Below are 19,616 nucleotides of genomic sequence, written 5' to 3'. Positions count from 1 at the left end.
AATGAAAAGCTAAAATAAGATGTGTGAATTCCTCTTCAGCTGGAGACCGGTGTCAGGTGGCTACGGGAATTCAGCTCATGTCATTTCTTTTTGCCTAAGAATTGACAACTTGAGGGGGAGTTGTCTTGTCTGACAACAAGTGAACATTTTTAGCCAGAACATTTTCCAGCTGACAGGTACAGCTAAACCCCTTGTTTGTGTATTCTCCCCTGCTTTGGATTTTAGCTGACATGGCACGTTGCATTCAGCAAATTATTGCATTAGTTTTGTGACCGACATAATCTTTGTACAGAAGCTACAGTCAGTGTGAAAAACAGTCTTTTTAAAAAGCTGACCATCATAAGCTGCATTTCTCTGGTACATCTCTTTCCTCGGTTTATTCCTGCTGCCAGTTTTTAAGGTCTTGCTTGTTTGGGGGATAAAAAATTAGCTTGGCACCCATCACCCTCTTTATAGGATGAGATTGCAGGGTGCAAGAATTCTATTTGCAGGAAGCACAGCAAACATCATAGAGATGTGCTTATCTTTGCCAGTCAATTTGTGCAGCATCCAGTCAGTGAAACCAGCTGGGTAGGCTACTCCTTGATAGATTTACACCTTTCTTTCCTAGTTTTGAGGGGCATGCACTGAGTAGCATGGCTTTATGATATCTTCCTGGATAGTTTCCCATGGAAATCTGCATTTGGTCATACTATCAGAAGACATCTGTGTCCACTAGCATTGCAGTGGTGGCACATCATCAGTAATTAACAAGTGCCCCGTGTGTATGTGCTCTGAAGAGACATGAGCAGTCTCATTAAAAAAAAAAAGAAATACATCACTGCATATAGCTTAGTAAGTTCTTAATGAAGCATATTGACTTATTTCTGTTTATTCACTCTGAGGAAAAAGGGGCAACAATTTATTCTAGAATGAGTATTTAACCATGGAAATATAAACAAAAATTGAAAATATTTGTTCATGTTAACAGAGCCAGAAATCATAAAGACCCATACCTGCAAAGTAATTCATAATCCTGCTTACTCTTTAGGGTTTAATTTTAGCAATCCATAAATAGTTCTGTTGATTTGAACAATAAACACTACATTGATTGGCATCCTGTGCCATCTCCATGCAGAGGTAATCAAGTGGAAACATGACTGAGATAGATTTTGCAGGATATTCCTCAGCCTGCAATTTAAAGGGAATTGACAGTGCCTGGCACCTTTCAGTGCTGACCCACTAACCTCTTCCAAGCCAGATTAGTTATGTAGTTTGGAAAAACTTAGATTGTAGCTGCCTGTATTTTATCTAGCCTCAATGATTAGCTGGGGGATCTCAGGCCTTCGACTCATAGCTCCAGCATTCTTCATAAATGCTAATAATTAAAGGAGGGGGGAAACGTGAAATGAAATTTGTTCAATTTATGATTCATGCGCAAAATTAGCTCAATGCTTAGCAAAGAGGCTGTCTGGACAGGTTGGTAGTTACTGCAAAATATAACTTCATGTTGTTATCACTGGGCAAAATGAACAATTTCCTTGAAAAACTAACATTGGGCTTAGTAGCTCCTCAGATCTCTTTGTGTAAGAGCCTCCCTCAGGGCATTTATTTATGGCTTTATTTTCCTAATATTTTTAAAAAAGAGTTTAAATGAATTTAAGGAATTAAAAGAAAAAATATTGAACAGGTGGAGTCTGAATATTCAAATTCAGGAGTTCCAGGGGAAATTCACTTATTAAAATTCTTAAAAATTAGTTTGCTGGTATGGTTACAAAGCTGAAAACAGAAGTCTGGAAATGTGATTCTTCAGAAATATGAAAGGGGGAATAGTTAGCATAATGTTGGATCTGGCAGAGTAAAGAGGAAAAAAATAATAATTTAAGACTATGCAACAAAGTTACTACAAACACCACCTGAAATGAATCAAATATGTCAGAATTATTAACACACTTTATAAACACTAACATTCCAAAAAGGCACCAGGGACACCAAGGAAATATCAGGCAGACTGTAATTTCAAAATTAAATGGAGGAAATTAAAACAATTTTGTCAGTATTACTTAACAAGAAATGAACTCAGCTGTAGTCTCAGACCATTTAAGACCAGAATCTCGTATGTTCATCCTAGTTTAACAACATCACATTACCAGTAGCTGCATTCATCAGTGGAATCAAAACCTGTCATTTAAAAATAAAAGGCATTTTTAGGAGAAGGGTGGTCTTTTAATTTATACAGGATTCTTCCCAACTTTATTCTAGTGTTAACTGTGCCTCTTACAGTTCACGCAAATATCCTGTTCTCTGTGGGGCATTTGGCAGGAATGAGGGCTTACCTCCAGCCACTCAAGGAATCCTGGGGCACTCTAATTTAAGCAAAGTTCTGAATGATATTTCAAACTCAAAATTTGAGTCATTTAAATTCCAGCCACTATTTCTCTGTCACATATGTATAGACAGTCCCATTTCTGTAGTATCAAAAGATATCTGTATGCAATCTGAAGGTACTTTGCAAAATCCAACCATAACTGGAGATCACATGCAAGAAGTCACAATCTTGCTTTAGACAGCTCCTTATTCTCATCGCTTTCTTCCTTTGGAATAGAGGCTGCTACTGCCATTTCCCCCTGTGACTGATCTGTTTCTTCTGCCTTCCTCTGGATGTTGCTCCTTTGTCCAATTTGAAATGCCAGCATTCGTCTCTCTTGCTTGCTCTGTTTTTTCCAATTAAAAAAAAAAAAATCCTTTAAAAATCACTCACTCTATAATGCCAACTTTATATTTTCTAATAAATCACATAAATTACAATTTTTAAGAGTTCTTAATTTATATCTGTTAATGCATTACAGTAATTGACTTATCAATCAAAGACAATTATTCTGCTGTGCTTCATGCACATGTGAATCAATGCACAGAGTACATGGTGCACCCAAAAAGTATTGAAGCGTATAGATCATACAAGACTACCAGATTTAGAAATTGGGAAGTCCAGATATGTTAGCACAGTTGAACTAAATAATTTGCTTCTTCATGTAATCTGCTTTTGTGATAGCAATCAATTAAGCAGTTAAAAGATTTGAAAGAGAGATTGGAAAGAGTGAGCTTGTCAGTGTTGTTATAGTCTCAGAATATTTAGTTAATGATTTCTTGTGAGTAATATGCATTTTGTTTGGTTTTTCTAATGGCAAACTGTGCCCCTGCTTTTTGCAGATCTAGTTTTAAGAAATTTTAATTTTTTTAATAAATTGTGGAACTTGAACCACTCCCAGAAAATTAATATTCCTCTATCTTGAGAAAATATATCCTTCTAAAAATGCTTTTGGAATTAAGTCATGGAAAAAAGAAAAAGTAATTACAATTTTATCAGTTCCTCATTTTAATCCATTCTTCTGTTTAGTCTCTCACAGAAAGGTTACGACCCTGATGCTGTTGGAGATGCTGTAGTAAAAATGATACATCTAATCATTGTCCCTGAATAAAAAAGGATGCTTTCTTTTTTTCACAAGCGTGTGACCATACTTCATTGAGAAACCTCCTCTCCAATATGTTTTCCTGCCCCAGTATCTTTTTGGCTAAGTATCCAAACACTAGGTGCTTAGTTTCAATACACTGTCACATATTTGAGGGTCGCAGTCATCATCTGTATCACAAACCTCCTTTCTACAAATTATTCTCCCTCTCCTGCTATCAAGCTCAGTGACTGAATCAGTTTCGCAATAGGGTGTGCCTCCAAGCTAAGAAATTACCAGCTTTCTGTACCAAGGAGTTCCATACTGGTATAAAGAAATGATGAAAAACACCCCCCCCCTCCAATTTTCAGCCCTAACTAGCATTTTATTGGCCAACCTTTATTTCTGACTTTTGAAATAATGTCTGTTTAAATAATCATAAAGCTTAGCTGAAACCTCACTTTTGAGAGTTTGAAAAATCATTGCTATGCTGTTGCTGTTCTAAAAAAAACCCATACTTTTTATTCAAAGCAATTGGTGAAGAATATTAACTTATCTGTAAAAGATAAAGTCAGTTGCATCAGTAACATACAGAATATGACATAACTGTTCTGTTGATTTGTACTGGTTTTTCAGTTCAAACAAATTCCTATGACATTTTTATCTACCAGGAATGCTTTCTCCATGCCAAAAAAAAATCAGTATGTTTATTTCATAATAACTATGTTATTGTGGGCTGGTCATATTGATCATCAGAGCTAGTGTGATTTCATGCCTGTGACAAAATCCAGTGAGCACTGGGCTTTGGTCATTCTGATCAGGACAGTAAGCTGGCCCGATCCATCTTGCCTCTTTCCCCACAATCTTCAAATCATTCGTTCTAAGCAACCCCCTAAAGAAGAAAATGTGAGCAGCAATTTAATCTAGGAATCAAAGCTGTGACTAAACACCACGCTTCTTCAATCTGTCACTGGGTCATTATGTGAATTTGGGTAAATCATTCTCCCTGTGATTGTCATTTTTTCTTTTCTCTGTAAACCTTAGTAAAATCCTTGATGTCTATACAACAGTAACTATTGTTACTGGACTTTCCCATTTACACGATATGATATGTTGATGAGAAATGGCTTGCTTATGATCAGTCTCATTATTTTGCCTTTCAAATTCTGAGTGTAAAGAAAGGATACTGAAAACAAAGAGTTAAAACTTCTGTATATGTACACTCTTGATAGAAAATGGGGATAACCTGGACAGCATGAAGAACAGACTGAAAGATGCTGATGAGATGAATTCTGTTCTCTTGCGAGCTTTGAATGATACCTTTGGAAAGCTGTCAGCCATTCCTAATGGTAAGTGGAAAAAGTGCTCAAACACTTGACTCATCCCTTGTTTCATTTTCCATCACTTCACATCCAGTTGATTGTCTGTGTCCACGTTGTGTCCACTTTGACCATTATTAAGAAAATTTTATCAAATTTTTGTCAGATTTTATTATTTTATTATTTTATAAAGCTATTATTTTATTGTTATATTAAGATGAAGCTATTATATTAAGATCAAGATATGTTAGAGAGAACTGAACTGAAAACAGATACCTGATATTGGTTTGTATTTTGGCATGGTAGAAGGTGCCATGTTTTTCTAATTTGCAAAAGGTTGGTTTCAGGAAGAAAAGAATTATATCAGGAATTATGATACATTGTGAGACAGGCAGTCTTTTCTTTAAACCAGAAAATCCTTTTTATGAAACTACTCTTGTAATGAACTGTCGTTTTTATAGTGATCCAAAACTAAGATCATTTAACCTAAGAACAAGAAAAGACCTATTAACTTTACAAGCAAAGCAAGATGAACTTTGCTGTGTTTGTTTTAACTTTCTACCACTCTCAGTAGTTTATGCTGCAGTATCATATACTGTCATTACTTGGTGTTGTATGTCTTATTCGGACTGTAAGTGCTTAGGACTGGAACAGACTTTCTTCAACCCTGTAGTGCTATGCACACTTAGAATACTATATAAAAAAACAACAAAAAAGTAGCATTCATTATCATCCCAAAATGCTGGGATGTTAGCTACTTTGTGGTGTGATACTGCCAGGGAGCTACAATGTAACTTCATTATAATGGACAGTGATAAACAGAATGTTTGTTTTTAGAAAATGAAAAGCTTTATCCTTTCTTTATCAATGTAATTTGCTATGGCTTTTCTCTCCAAGGAGCACTTTATTATAATGAACTGAAAATATGCTTTAACAAATGTCTCAAAAGAAAATCTATATTCTGTCGCTTTTGTGGTTGTCTGGAAGGTCCAGACTGCAAGTAAAAACTTGGCATGAAAAATAACTTACTATTCATCTTGCATATTTTTGTGGCTTTAAGATTCCAGATAACTGAAAAAAATTGTTTTAGATGTGGAGATCGTTGAAATCAGTCATTCATGAGATTTTGTTTTAATACTTTATGCTCATCTTATGCCACTTTCTGTTTTTTGGCCAGGTATTGACTGGCTTCTTGAGCACAGATAGATGTCTCAGTCAAACAAAATGGACCTCTGAGGCCAGCTGGCCTTTGAACATAGAATGCTAAATATGAAGCAAGTAAAAGAAATATATGAAATATGCAACCATTAGCAATGTAATAAACTTTTGTCAGATTAGAGTTACAGGGTGCTTGTTCTTGGGACAAGGACACTCATATACACAAGCAGATGTATATTAAGAATAAATCTAGAGCTAATAAATGGCAAGGATAAGAAAATGTAGTAAATTAGTTATCAAAAAGGAAAATAACCAGCGAGGACAGGGGCAGAAAATGACATTCACATATATCTTGTTCTTCAAGGATTCAAGAAAATAGAGAGCTGCTAAGACTAATAATTCTTCTGTGAATGCTGTAATAATAGCCAAATAAAAACAGAAAAAATTAAAGTGAGGGAGAGGAATAGATCACCTTAGGACAAGGACCCACATGTGCAAGGATGGGCATACATTGTAAGTGTGATTGAAAATAAGTGTGCAGGGAAGTAACATAGTCACTCCAACTTATACTACTCTGGAAGGATCACATGGCCTGTAATAATGGCCTGGTGGTAAAGAGATACTTAGATATGATGAAAAAAGAAAGTGGAAAAAGGCAATCAGAGCTCTGTTCTTTTACTTGTCAGTACTGATGATGATAATGGCTTATTAAAGGTTCAGTTGTACTTTCAAGGTGCTAGTGTATTTTGGGGGCTTTTCAGAGCCAGACCATCAGAAATAAGGATGGAGTTGTTTGAAGCACAGGTATATATCTTCTCTCAAGAAGGTAAGAAGGGTTGCAGAACTCATTGGTGTGCAGGGTAAACCTGCTGATTCTGCATGACTTGAGGAAACATAGCATGCTCCCCAGGTCACAGGCTTGATCACTTCAGATGTTGCACAGAAGGAGAAGGACCAATGCAGGAGACTGTCTGGAAGCTTATACAGTTGATCCCGCTAAATGGAAATAATGTCTGTATTTCCCATGTCTTCACACATTCATAGAATCAGAAAGGTCTAAACTTCTTCAAGCAAGTCTCAGTATAAATTAATTCTTATCAAGTATCCCTCAACGAGAATTGGAAGGAAAACACATTCTCCTGTGCCTTTCTCACCACTGAATTGCAGTCTGTTAATCCGCTGCCCACAACAGGAAGCCCCAGTCAGTACGAGAAGCAGCACCATCTCTATGCAGCCATATCAGAGGTGTCCAGACTTCTGAACTGCACTCCAAAATTCTCTTACGACTGAGAGTCACAAGGATACCTTGGAGAATACAGGAGGAAAGCAACTCCGAGAATAATTTCATAATTTCACGGGTAACAGGTGGTAAAAAGAGGTTCCTGGAGTTGTGGGACTCCCACTCTGGTCTGGTTTTGGAATGGGAGTTCACATGGGTTCCTTTGCAAGCTGGTGTGTCCACCCTAACATTTTCTGCTTGTTCACTTTCTCCCATCTGTGGGAATTCAGAATATTTGGAAGCCCCCAGCACAGCATAGCCCAATGCTGCTGTATCATCATGGGATGTAATCCAGCATGGCAACTGCACTTGAACTGGTTAAGAGCTGTGTGTGGCCCAAGAAATATAAGTTTTAAAGCTGCCCAATTTACTAATGCATGATTCAAAAAAATACGTATTTAAATACTTACTAGTCTGTTCAATTGTAGAATCAAAAACATTACCAACTTGAATGTTTTCTCCCCAAAGATAGAGCATTTTTTTCCATTTTGCAGACAGAGAGCTGAGGCAGCATGAGACTAATTGTTTTACTCAAGGTCACCAAGGATGTCTACAGATGAGTGTGATTAAGTCATTTAGTGGACCCTCAGTCACCTGGTTCACAGGATTATTTGTTCTAATCTGTTTTTTGTCACAATTTCAGCTGAAACACATGGAACATAGGGTTAGATTTCTGTACTTTGTACACCAGAACATTGAAAGTACTATTTCTATTATAAATATCAAATATTATCTCTGATACTTGATGAGAGGCTAACCAGGGAGTCAATAACAACAAAACTGCACAAAAATTTATCTAATAAAAATAATTTGTCCTATACCTACAATTGGAGCTGTAGAGACTGTCTTTTTCTCTTCTCTGGGTGTGCTTGTTGTCTCAAAAAAGACATAAAGGGTCGGATTCTGCAGTCCATGCTTACAATTAATAAGGTCTTGCTGCATGTGAAGTAGGAGCTCTCAGAGAGAAAGGAACTACACAAGTAAAGATGGTAGCGTTCTGGTCCGGGTATATTCTCAGTACATGTGAGCAAAACTTGTGTGTTCTAGACAGTCATTTCATTATCCTTTCCTACCTACAGATACAGCTATAAAGGTGCAGGCAGCTAAAGACAAAGCAAGACAAGCCACCAATACTGCAAATGATGTCCTGGCCCAGATTAAAGATCTCAACCAAAATCTCCTTGGCTTGAGAAACAACTACAGTAAACTTGCAGATGACGTGGTGAAAACAAATGCTGTTGTGAAGGATCCTGTCAAGAACAGTAAGATCTTTTCCTTTTTTTTTTTTCTTTTTAAGTGTGTGTGTTTCATCTGATCACCCCAAAGGAAACAGAGACACTCCAAAACTTCACTTGCATAGAATTCTTATTGTATGTTGGGGTAAAAGGAATCTCTATTACTTCTGTTTTCTGGACTTTATGTATAAAAAGAGCCTTTAAATCTTAAGGACTGCTGCTAGTAGTAGGAAAAAAAAGGCTATTATCAGCAGGATGAACACGAAGTGATTATATTTCTTTCACAGACTACTCTTTAAAGTATTTAGGTAGATGAATAACCAAAGAATTGGCCTTTGACTGGCAATTCACCACTTGATTCATAGAAAATTTCCTACACTAAACTACCTTCAATCAAATAATCAGTTCTCAGAGAAATCCTGGCTTTTCTTTCATGTGAGTTTCTATTTTTGGTGGAACACTGAAGGCATTTGAGAAGAGGGAGAATAAAAAAGAGATTCCAGGGAAACTTTTTGTATGCTCTTTGTTTTGCAGTGAATCCTGTTATCAAATGTGGCAATTGCTTTAGCTTTTTCCCTTTGGTTATGATGGAAAAATCTGAATCCTAAATTACAGCACATTTTATAGTAGAATCATAGCACACAGTATAGTAGTGCACAGCCAGGGCTGACTGCAAAACCAGAGTGTCTTTACAGAATTGTTGAAGGACTAATTCCTCAACTAATCTGGACTCCCCAGATTTGTGGTCAGTTTGACAGAGCTAGGCACCTAAAAACGTCGAGTTTAGGAGGCTGTCAGTCTAATGCTGTGAACAAATGTCTCCCTTCCAGTTGCATCTGTACCAATGAAAGAAGTTAATCCCAATGGCAGTTTGTCACTTTCTTCCTATTGGAAGTTACCGATCCATCTTAATCTGAGATATATGAGTGAGCCCCAGGCATAATCCCCATTAGTCCGACTGATCTACATTAGTTTAGGCAATAAGAAAAGTAGGTATTGATTTAAAAAAAAAAACAAAAACAGTTTGGTTAGATTACAGCAGGTTAGGGAACAAGCAAATCTTCAAAGTAGATCTAGCAGGATACTGGCAGGGTAATGATAAACATCTGGGAGGTGGCCAGAAGTTTCTTCCATTGGTGCAGCTGGCATGGCATAGATCATCTGTCCCAGTCCAAATACCCTAAGGCTATGTGTACATTAGCATTTTAATTCAGATCAGGAGTGAAATTTTGAGGTGAGTCCCTTGATTGTCCGCAGTTACCATGATCTAATTCACACTGAGGAGTGGTCTCAAAGATGAAAACTCTATTCATGTCAGATGAAGCTAAACTGGAAGATGCTTTCCAGAAACACACCTACCATTCTCCGACTGCCAATGGATATTCAGATTGCAGAGTCAGATTAGAGCAAATGCAAAGTAAAGCATCCAAAAAGCATATAGTGTGGATGTTAGGCCCTCAGCACTGCACGCTAAAGTAGACAGCCTCTCTTGTATGCCAAAATTCAGGCTCTAAATTCTCATTATGCACATGTGCAATATATAAAAGGTAATAAGTATTTCTAGACTAATCCTGTCCCTTAAATTACTTTATATTTGTGTTTAGGCCTTTAAAACATTTTCTTATGTTACCTTCTCTTTCTTCTCTTTCCTTTGTCTCCCTGTCTTGCCTACAGAAATCAGTACGTATGTTTTCTTTCTTTCTTCTTGTATTGTGCTTTTTGTGGTGATTCACTGTTTACTATCAAAGCTTCTGCATGGTGCTCCACATTTCTCATTCATTAGAATAGGTAAATAGTTACTTTTAGAAGGCTGAAAAAGTGGAACTGGTGATTCAGCAAAATTGTGAAAGGCTGTAACTAAAGGAACATCTGTTCCATCAAATTATGGGGAGAAAAAGTGACTGGCTAACTATGAAACCTTAAGAAAACTCCTGGAGGTTTGGTATCAGTGTCTGGGTTAGTATCCAAAAACTAGATGTCCAAACTGTCATGCTTTATCCAACCATAAAGCAATTATTTTTCCATTCTGTCTACATTCTTCTGGTAAGCTGCTGGTTTGTCCCTTTCAGTTATCCACACAAACCCGCACCCTAATGCTAGCCAAGTGCCGCACTTCTTAGATCCACTCATGAATTGTTAAAGAGAGGGGATAGTTCACTGGTTGTATGCTGAGAGGCAATAATGGTCATTTGGAGCTTAAAGAAAAAGAGATAAAATCTTCTTGTGAAATGAAGGCAGTTCACTTGAAAAAAGAAAATATTTGGTTTTCTGCTGCTTTTTTTACTGCTTTTGATAGCACATGCATAATTTTAAATTTGTGATCAGAATAAAGCCTTTATCTGGTTGTGACCATTATAACTGATTAAAGAATTATAGCCATCTAACCTTTTTGCAGAAATTACTAATAGACACTAACTGGTTTTCGTTAATCTAACATATTTCTTCAAAACAGCAGTAAAAAAAGAAGGTAAATACTTCATTCATAAATGCATTTTACTACAACAAATGCTTTTCATCAGTATCATCCTGACCTGAAGCATTGTTACTCCTTCAAAATCCTCCTTTAACACCTTTTTTGCTACCATTGCTACTTTAAATTGTTTTAAAATATTCATAAATTATGTTATTCTGTTCAGTTGGCTTCCTGGTCTGTGTATATCTTACAGTAGCATATACAGTTGCTTGAGTAATGTGTATGCAGAATTCTCTTGAATTTTATTATTGCTATTTATAATCACTTTCTGATACCCTGCTCTAATATTCTACTTTATTCTTTCTTACCAAGTTGCTGATGCTGATTCCAGTATTAAAAACCTAGAAAAGGAGGCAGATCGCCTACTAGATAAACTCAAGCCAATCAAAGAACTTCAAGACAACTTAGGGAAAAACATTTCTCAGATAAAAGAGCTAATAAACCAAGCTCGGAAGCAAGCCAATTCGGTAAGCCCTTCTTTCTCAGCAGGACGACCTTATGAGTATTGGTGTGATTTTATTTTCTACTTCTCTGTTTCTTTTCCATGAGGTGAATCCCTTCTAATTCTAAATATGCGTAAGGATAACAAAGAGTGAAGTATGATTTCTCAGATAAACAGAGAATATTCTGATGATTTGCGCTCTGTATGTTGTTTCTTCATTTAAAATGTGCCTTTGTTAAATCAATAACATCTGTAGGAATATATATGGAAAAGTCATTATTAAAGAAGTATTTTGGATGATAGTACAGCAGAAGAGTCAAAAAGGTATATCCATCATTGATTGATTGTGGCTACAAAACTGTATTTTCTTCCTCAGCACTGATACTGATCACTTGACTTCATAGAACTTACATTACCTGAGAATGACATGGACCATCTCAAACTCGCTTGAAAATCCTAAGTGTGTTTGCTTTTCCCATGTCCTTGATTTTCCTTGTCCGCTAGCAATTCTGAGGACTCGAATTTGGGTTAAGAGTGCATTTTCTGGTCTGATTACTCAGAATTGAGTCCATCTCCCTGACTCAGCTATATTCTAAAGTCAATGACCAGCTGGTAAATAGTAATGTTATTCAGCTTGAGATCCAATGCAATGAGGGAAGTTACTTTAAAAAAATTCTTAAAGTTGGTATTTAGGGAAACTTCCTGTATAACATACATGAAATTCCCACAGAAAAAATACACATGGTTGATAAAAACATCTACAGACTAATAGGCTCATGGAAAGGAAGTGTATTCCATATTCTCAATGAAATTTGCCCAAGATGGAGAGACATGTTACAGTGATGATGTTTGTAGTTTTCTTGCTACATTTCATCTTCTGTCTAACTACTTCAAAGTACTTAACTGCTCAGCATTTCTGAGATAGGGAAATACTGTGTTTGGTCATATAGTGGGTCTCCTTTTTGTCAAAGTTTGTCCTAAAAGGATAAGGTTATATCCTTATGTACATCTACTCTAGTAACACAAACATGTCTAGCTGGAATTGAGATACCATTGTACTGTCACTGTGTCTATGCTGGCATGGTGAAAGCAAACAGTATACTGTTTTTATCTGTGCTCAGAGCCTGAGGAAACTAGCACACACGTCAAAATGCATATGTCACTCAGTTGTGAAAAGGAAACCTAGTTATGAATACCAACTCCATTAGGGGCCAGTTCAAAGCAGTATGCAGTGATAAACACAACTGTTGGTTTAAGAATAATTGTTAAAAGGTGTCTTAAATTGGCCTAATCAAAAACATTACAAAGAAAAAAATAGATCATCTCGTCTAAAAAAAAAAGCTGTGATTCCTCCTGCACACACTACATACACTACAACACTACAGAACGTTCTTGCTGCATATTCTACTTCTAGACTCTCTCTATTGCCATTGCTGCTTTTGTCAGACCAGTGCATCTTCAAGCTATTTTTAATCCATACAGTTCCTCCTTTCAAATCTGGATGCCGGAAAGAATTTTCAGTGCCTTTTAATTAAAATACAAGAAACAATCCCAGTAAGAAAGAAAATTCCATTTCTGCCTCCTGCACGCTTAATCACAGCCAACTGCCTTGTACATATGACACAGAAATGGGAAGGACAAAAAAAGCCTAATATTCATATAATTATTTTGAAGCATCTGAAGTCATTTGTGGGATAATAAGCAGTAAACTGACTGCTTTCTGTTCTCTTTTTGAAGATCAAAGTGTCCGTGTCCTCTGGAGGCAACTGTATTCGCACATACAGACCAGAAATAAAGAAAGGAACATACAACACCATCATTGTAAATGTGAAGACTGTAGTTGCTGACAATCTGCTTTTTTACCTTGGAAGTGTCAAGTTTGTAAGTCTGTCTCCTGTTTTCTCTGTCAGGGCTGCTAAATCAGATTGGATTACTGACAAAGAAAGAAGATGAGAAAGGCTTTTTCTTCCCTAATAGAGACTTTAAAGCAACAGTAGAGGGCCTAAAATAAACTAGATATTTACTGTCTTTTATATTAATATAGGGACTTTTAAAATATAGCTGGCACATATTTTTATTTTAACTAGAAGTCAAACCTAAGGCTTCTATATGAACTACATTAGAACTTTAAAATTCACAGTGCAACCAGAGTAATTTTTGCTTTGCTTGTGGGTTTTCCCTTGGGAATGAAGTAGCTAATCATCTTGGATCTGTCAAAGCTCCTATTTATTATGATTTTAAGTCAAGGCTACAATTGCAAACATAATATTGATTGATAATTCAGTTTTCTATGAGCCCTCTAGCAAACAGACTTCTCGAATAAGCAAAAATAATTTAATAAATGGGAAAAATGTTACATTTCTAAAATTCAGAACTATATATTTTATTTACCTAATATAAAATGGAGAGGTTAGATGGCATCATGTATTAGCCTATAGAATCCTGACCTCTTTCTGCTATCCAATGTTTTTTTTACAAACAAAGTTACTCTGGGTTAGATTCTTCTCTTTATGGCTACAATATTAACATCTCTGTAAGTCTAGCAGCAGTTTAGCCCATATCACTGGTAGAGGACATTCACCTTATTTGGCTTAAGATTCCTAGTTTGAACCAAGAAAAGCAGGAAAAAAGGGAGTTTCTGGTGGCTGTGAGAATTCTTGTGCATACTTTACCATCTATGTATGGGTTTCTGAGGCCCCACTAGATCTTCTGAAATATGAGGAGTTAGTGTTCCAGAGACCTTCTTTTTTAATCAAAAGACGAAATTGCTTCTATTTTAATATTTTACATGTAGACTGACTTCTTGGCCATTGAGATGCGCAAAGGCAAGGTGAACTTCCTGTGGGATGTGGGATCTGGTATTGGACGAGTAGAGTATCCAGATCTGACTGTTGATGATGGATATTGGTACCGGATTGAAGCCTCTAGGCAAGTATCTATTTCACTTGCAAAATTCGGTTCCTAAAGAAAAAATGACTAATTTTAATGTGTTCTCTTTCTAATCCACTCTTCTCATGTTTGCATATCACAGGTTTATGGAAGTGTTTGCTATCTTTGAAGCACCTTTTTTTTTTAAAAAGGTGATGTCATAAATATGAGAAATTAGAATCTGATTTAATGGAAGCTTTTGAACTTTTGTCTAATACTACCAAAAGTGTATACACTTGAATTACTGTTGAAGTGTTAATTGTTGTGTATCAATAATTTCTTTTCATTAAGTATTTTCCCTCTTATGTCAATGATCTATGACTGTTTATATTCCCTCCTTTTTACTTATACTCTATCACTTCTCTTCTTTGAGTACTTTCCTTTAAAAAACTTAAAGTTACAGATTTTGGCACTTAAACCGATAAGTACAATTTTTTTCTCCTTGAATTTCAATGAATAGCATCTTTTCTTTCTGTCATACACCAGTATCTTGCTTCTTACTCAGAATGCCATTTCAATAGGCAGAATGTCACCTCAAACTGGCAATATTTAAAAAAATACAATTTATGGAAAGTCAAAGATAAAATATTCTGAACAGTTAAACCATACAGAAAAAACTTTGCACTTCTTTGAGATCAGCTGTTGAATATTTTTTAACTTTAGAAATATAAATACCTTAATACTCAAATTTCACATTAGTTTCTTGAACCTTATATTTTGCTTTCAAATAGTAAAGTCATGACATATGGTATAGTAACCGCAGCATAAGGATTATATAATTTTAAAAAAATCCAGATTATGTTTTTAATCCCTGCCTGTCTTTGCAAAAGATTTTATCACTGATCAGTATTAATATTGGGGTGTGTGGGCAGGGGGAGGGTTGGCTTTTGTTAGCAGATAAATTATAGAGCTTCGTATAAGCAGCATGGTATTTCATATGTAAAGAATGCCATGTCAGTAGGGGGATTTTAATAGCAAACTATGCTACATAGGTACAAAGCATACATATCCTTTATCCTGTAGTTCTGAACAGATCTTAGTAATTTATTAATCTATAATGCAATCCGATATGAAGCTGAATAATTCCTGTCGCATCTTTTTATGTTAATTTCCCATAGAATTAAACATAGATGTGATAACATAGCCAGCAAATGAGGCAGAGAGGGAGTGAGAAAAAAAGAGCACTTTAATTCCTGTTATATCCCTAGCATTCAGAAGAGGAAATGGTATCCAGTTTAAATAATTTAGTGAAATCATAGAAATCAGCCATTCAGAGCAGAGAATTAAATAAAATTATTGCACATTCTCCAAAAGCTGGCTTAATTAAATCTTATTGCAAGGAAAATACAAATTGGGGTACAATACATGCTGTTAAAATCTTCATCAGTTTAGTACAGTTCATATTGTGCATACTAAAATAGCTTCATGACACAGTAACGCCAGACTTTCATTTGCAAGAAAGCTGCTTCAGCAGAATGTAGAGCCAGGGCATGGTTTAAAAATTCAGCCATCCTACAAATGCACATTGCCTATTAAGCTGGTTGTTCTTGATATAGGGCATGCATGCCATTAGTTTTGAACAAACTGAGCAAACTGCTGGATCAGCAATTTGGAACAATTACAGTTGCACAAATCTGGAGTCTAGAGCAATGTTTAGGAGAATTACATTGCAGAGACGCTGCTTGGATTTGTGGGATCAAGATGAAGTTTAGGACTGCTTGTGCATTCTTAAGGCAGACTTCATAAATCACATACCCTGCTGAAGGCTTTTTAACTTGGAACATTTTAGTCCATCCACTAACACTCCTGACTCCCTTCATAAGCTGCTGGAGAGAGTTTTACTCATTTAATTCTCTCACTTTTTTTCTCTAAATTTCTGTTCGGTTCCAGCCACAGACTTTCTCGGCAATGTGACAGAACTGGCAAATAGCCAGAGTGGTGCATCCACTTAGAAGAGGGGCTTAAGAGGAAATGCTGGCTTTGCTGAATTTTACCGTTGGGTTCAATGGGGACAGACATTGACACACAATACTAATAATATGGTGGGTTTGAAGGTTTATAGCAGTTCTTAAACAGGGATCCCAAAGGACCTTAAAAAAGATATAGGGGTGCAGAGGTCATGATTTCCCCAAGATCACTCAGCATATACTGAATAAAATCTAAAAATGAAAAAGCTGACTGTTGAGTAATGATCAGAGATGTTCACTTCAGTTAACCTCTGTGCCAAAATTTCCGGTCTGTAAGATCAATACTACTAATTACTGCATCTGTTTTCCAAAGAGGCTTTCAATTTTGCATGTCTTTTTAATTATATTCTACTAATACTTTGCATTTTATTGTATATACAGAAGTTATTATGGAAATTAAAAAAAAAATTTGCATGGAATTAAAGGAAAATTTGCTTATTCCTCAAGTGTACCATATGCCTTTGGAATAAGTATATTCCCTATACTTTCATGGTACAGTAATTAAACAAGTGTCGCTTGCAGAATTACTTACCTACTTACAAAAGCAAATCTGATTGGCATTAAGAAGCCATAATCCATCAAAGTATCAATTAACGGCAGAAAACCTTGCATAAACAGTTTATATCAGAATGATTTGAAGCAGGTTCACAACATGCAAATAATGTCAATTTTGTGAACCACTCAAATGCGTGAAAGATTTTTGAGGCCCTCTGGTTCAGTGAAACAATGTCACTGACTTTAGCGGGCCTCAATTAGGAGCAGGCCCTGATTAGTTGTGATTTTAATCAAGCGCAGTTTAGGTGTCACCACTGTTTCAATTGTTAATGACAAAGTTTAAGCAGTGCCCTTCCTTTGAGGAGGAAGGACGTTTGAATCAGAAATTCACTGCAGACCCATCAGCCCAGCTCAGCAGGAATTCAATCTTAAACTACCAAGGCAAATCTAACCCATAAGATTTTCTTTGCTCTCAAGGGGTCACACGATAAAGGTTCCTACATGGTATTTTGTATTCTAATGATGATGACTTGTAAAAGTCATCTCATTTGCATCATGCATCTCTAAAAGAGCAAAGCCTGCATGCATGGTGTTACATAAATTTTTCAGATGATTTGCCACAAAAGGCTGGTACCTCTTCTTTGATCAACAGATTTTGCAGGAACTGGCTATCCCTAGAGTAATATCTTCTAATCTCATGAATTGTCATGCACAGTATAGCAAAGTCTTTTTGCTGTGAAGTTAGCCAAGTGCTTTCTTTAAGCTCACTCATCCTCCTTAAGTAAGGAAGAATTATTTATGGCAGAGACCCTATTGTTAGCACTTCACTCTGTTTGAAGATGGAAGGCGTCCATACTATTTGTGACATATTAGACACCAGAAGCAGTGTCAGTCTGCTCACTGACTCCTGGGTTATTGCACTTGACCATTTTTAATCTGGTTTCACTGAATACTGATTTCAGCACAGTATAGGCTGAAAGCGCCAATGACTTGCTTTCAGAGGCATCAAATATAAGTAGTTCAATAAAAGTCTATAGTAGCTGTTAGTCTTTCAACAGCTACTACAATGAGAACCCTTTTAAGGGCTCCTCATCAATAAGCCTTTTGAAAAGAATAAAGTCAAAATGTGGAAGTTCTGCTGCATGGAAAGCTATCTACTTAGATAGCATCCACTTGATTTTGTAATAAAAGGTAAAATATTGTCATCAAAAGGAAATTCCAACAAAAAAAAGATCTAGGATAATATGAATTGCTGTAGGCCACTGCTTTGAAATGATATGGCGCAGCTATATGTTCCTATATCCTTCCCGTATGCCAGATACCACTTTGGAGATTCCCTAGGAAATGCTGCAAGTTCCATCCACCTCTTTTCCAGAGCTGCCAAATCTTTGGGTTAACCTAGGGGTGATCCAGCAGCTCCAGTGGTGATATTTAGTATGCACAATGAAAGGCTTGAGATCCCTGACTCCAAAGCAGGCAAGATGGCATAGATCTACAAAGATATTGCCCATTGAATGAAGTTATATGAAACCATCAAAATTACTTAACAGCCCTGCTTTGTAGTTCTGGAGAAATTTATGGAGACTGAAGTGTTCCAACCAAACCTTTTTGTTTCTTTAAATGGTAAAATTCTCAACCAGTTCTATTTTTGGGGTAATAGATTCTGAGCCAAAGGAATTTCTGTAGAGTTTTTATAGACATAATATAGAGAGTCTTTTAGGATTTTTCCACCCTCCAGAGCCCTGGTCCAGTAAAATTTCTAAATCCACAAATTATTTAAGTACAATATAGCAATGTCTTTATTAAGCTTACTCAGTAGTCTAACGTTATGCAGTCTTCCTTGCTGTACTTTAAATTTGAGTCTTCAGTAAAGCTTTATTTAACAGAAATGAGAGTTCTTCCTGAGAGGTATGCTTTTAACTTTCAGTTTGCTTGTTACTTCAATCCCCCAAGCCCATCTTTTCTTCTAATTAGACAAAACAGGAATTTTGCATCTTTACAAGCAGCAAATTTCAGGACTTTAGAAAGTCAAAGGGAAAATTTTTAACTTTCTAGCTGTGACTTGACAATATCTTGATAGGATGGGTATCTAATTTCTTTTTAATCTAGAAAAACTACATATGAAAGTTTTAGCTGAATTTAATCACCTTTATTTAATCTGTTTACTTTCTTTTCCCTAGAAACTTTCATCAAAAATATCTGGGTTTTGAGAAGAAAATCTGTTTTGTTTAGCTTGAGAACAGATAGCAAGTAGTTTTTGGAGTGTAATCAGGTAGCCAACAAAATCTAACAGATCATTTGAAAAATAGTCATTATTACAGGTACACACACTTTGTAAACTGTTGCGGAAAAAGAAGATGAGTTTTATTTAAAACAGTGTCTTTCTGCATTAATTATCAATCACATGAGTTATAAAAGTTCCATATAATATCCATATCCATGCTGAACATCTCAGTGTTGGTTAAGGTTGCAGGATCATGCATCCATGTTAGGAATTTCCAAAGTAACATAACAATTATCATGTGAAATCCATCATTTTACTAAAAATGAGATAAAGCAGCCATTTCCCAGGTGACCCATAAATCCACAGTAGATGGTCCCCCAGTGCCTACCTCTTCTCCCAGGTGCTCCTCTACCACATTACTGGACATAGTGGATACTTCATTTGCACATGACAGGGTTTGGGTCCGAGTCAGTGCTTATTTCTACAATTGTATGGTGGCCCCATTAGAAATTAGGTGTGTTGAATTAGGTGTGTCCATCTGTTTGTGAAGAACCACTGATTTATGCTGTGACCATAAATGCCTAACAGTCTACTTCTGAATGAAAGATACTATCCAAACTGCTGTAAGATAGTAAAATATTAAGCAAATTATTGAAAAGGATTCAAAA

At 36.2% G+C, this 19,616-nt stretch overlaps 1 protein-coding gene across 1 annotated transcript in view; it reads left to right on the top strand.

The window, feature by feature from the left end:
* LAMA2 (laminin subunit alpha 2) overlaps positions 1 to 19,616 on the top strand; it is a 387,138-nt gene that overhangs the window by 319,420 nt on the left and 48,102 nt on the right. Inside the window, exons 43-47 of the mRNA XM_067294582.1 lie at positions 4,661 to 4,777; positions 8,264 to 8,446; positions 11,205 to 11,359; positions 13,072 to 13,215; positions 14,129 to 14,262. Of these exons, the coding sequence (XP_067150683.1) occupies positions 4,661 to 4,777; positions 8,264 to 8,446; positions 11,205 to 11,359; positions 13,072 to 13,215; positions 14,129 to 14,262 (733 nt within the window). The remainder of the gene's footprint in view (positions 1 to 4,660; positions 4,778 to 8,263; positions 8,447 to 11,204; positions 11,360 to 13,071; positions 13,216 to 14,128; positions 14,263 to 19,616) is intronic.

This window comes from Apteryx mantelli, chromosome 3, assembly GCF_036417845.1.
Source record: "Apteryx mantelli isolate bAptMan1 chromosome 3, bAptMan1.hap1, whole genome shotgun sequence".
NCBI classification, from domain to species: Eukaryota; Metazoa; Chordata; class Aves; order Apterygiformes; family Apterygidae; genus Apteryx; species Apteryx mantelli.
The sequence above is the reverse complement of the archived record's forward strand: the minus strand, read 5'-3'. Positions and strand labels throughout refer to the sequence as shown.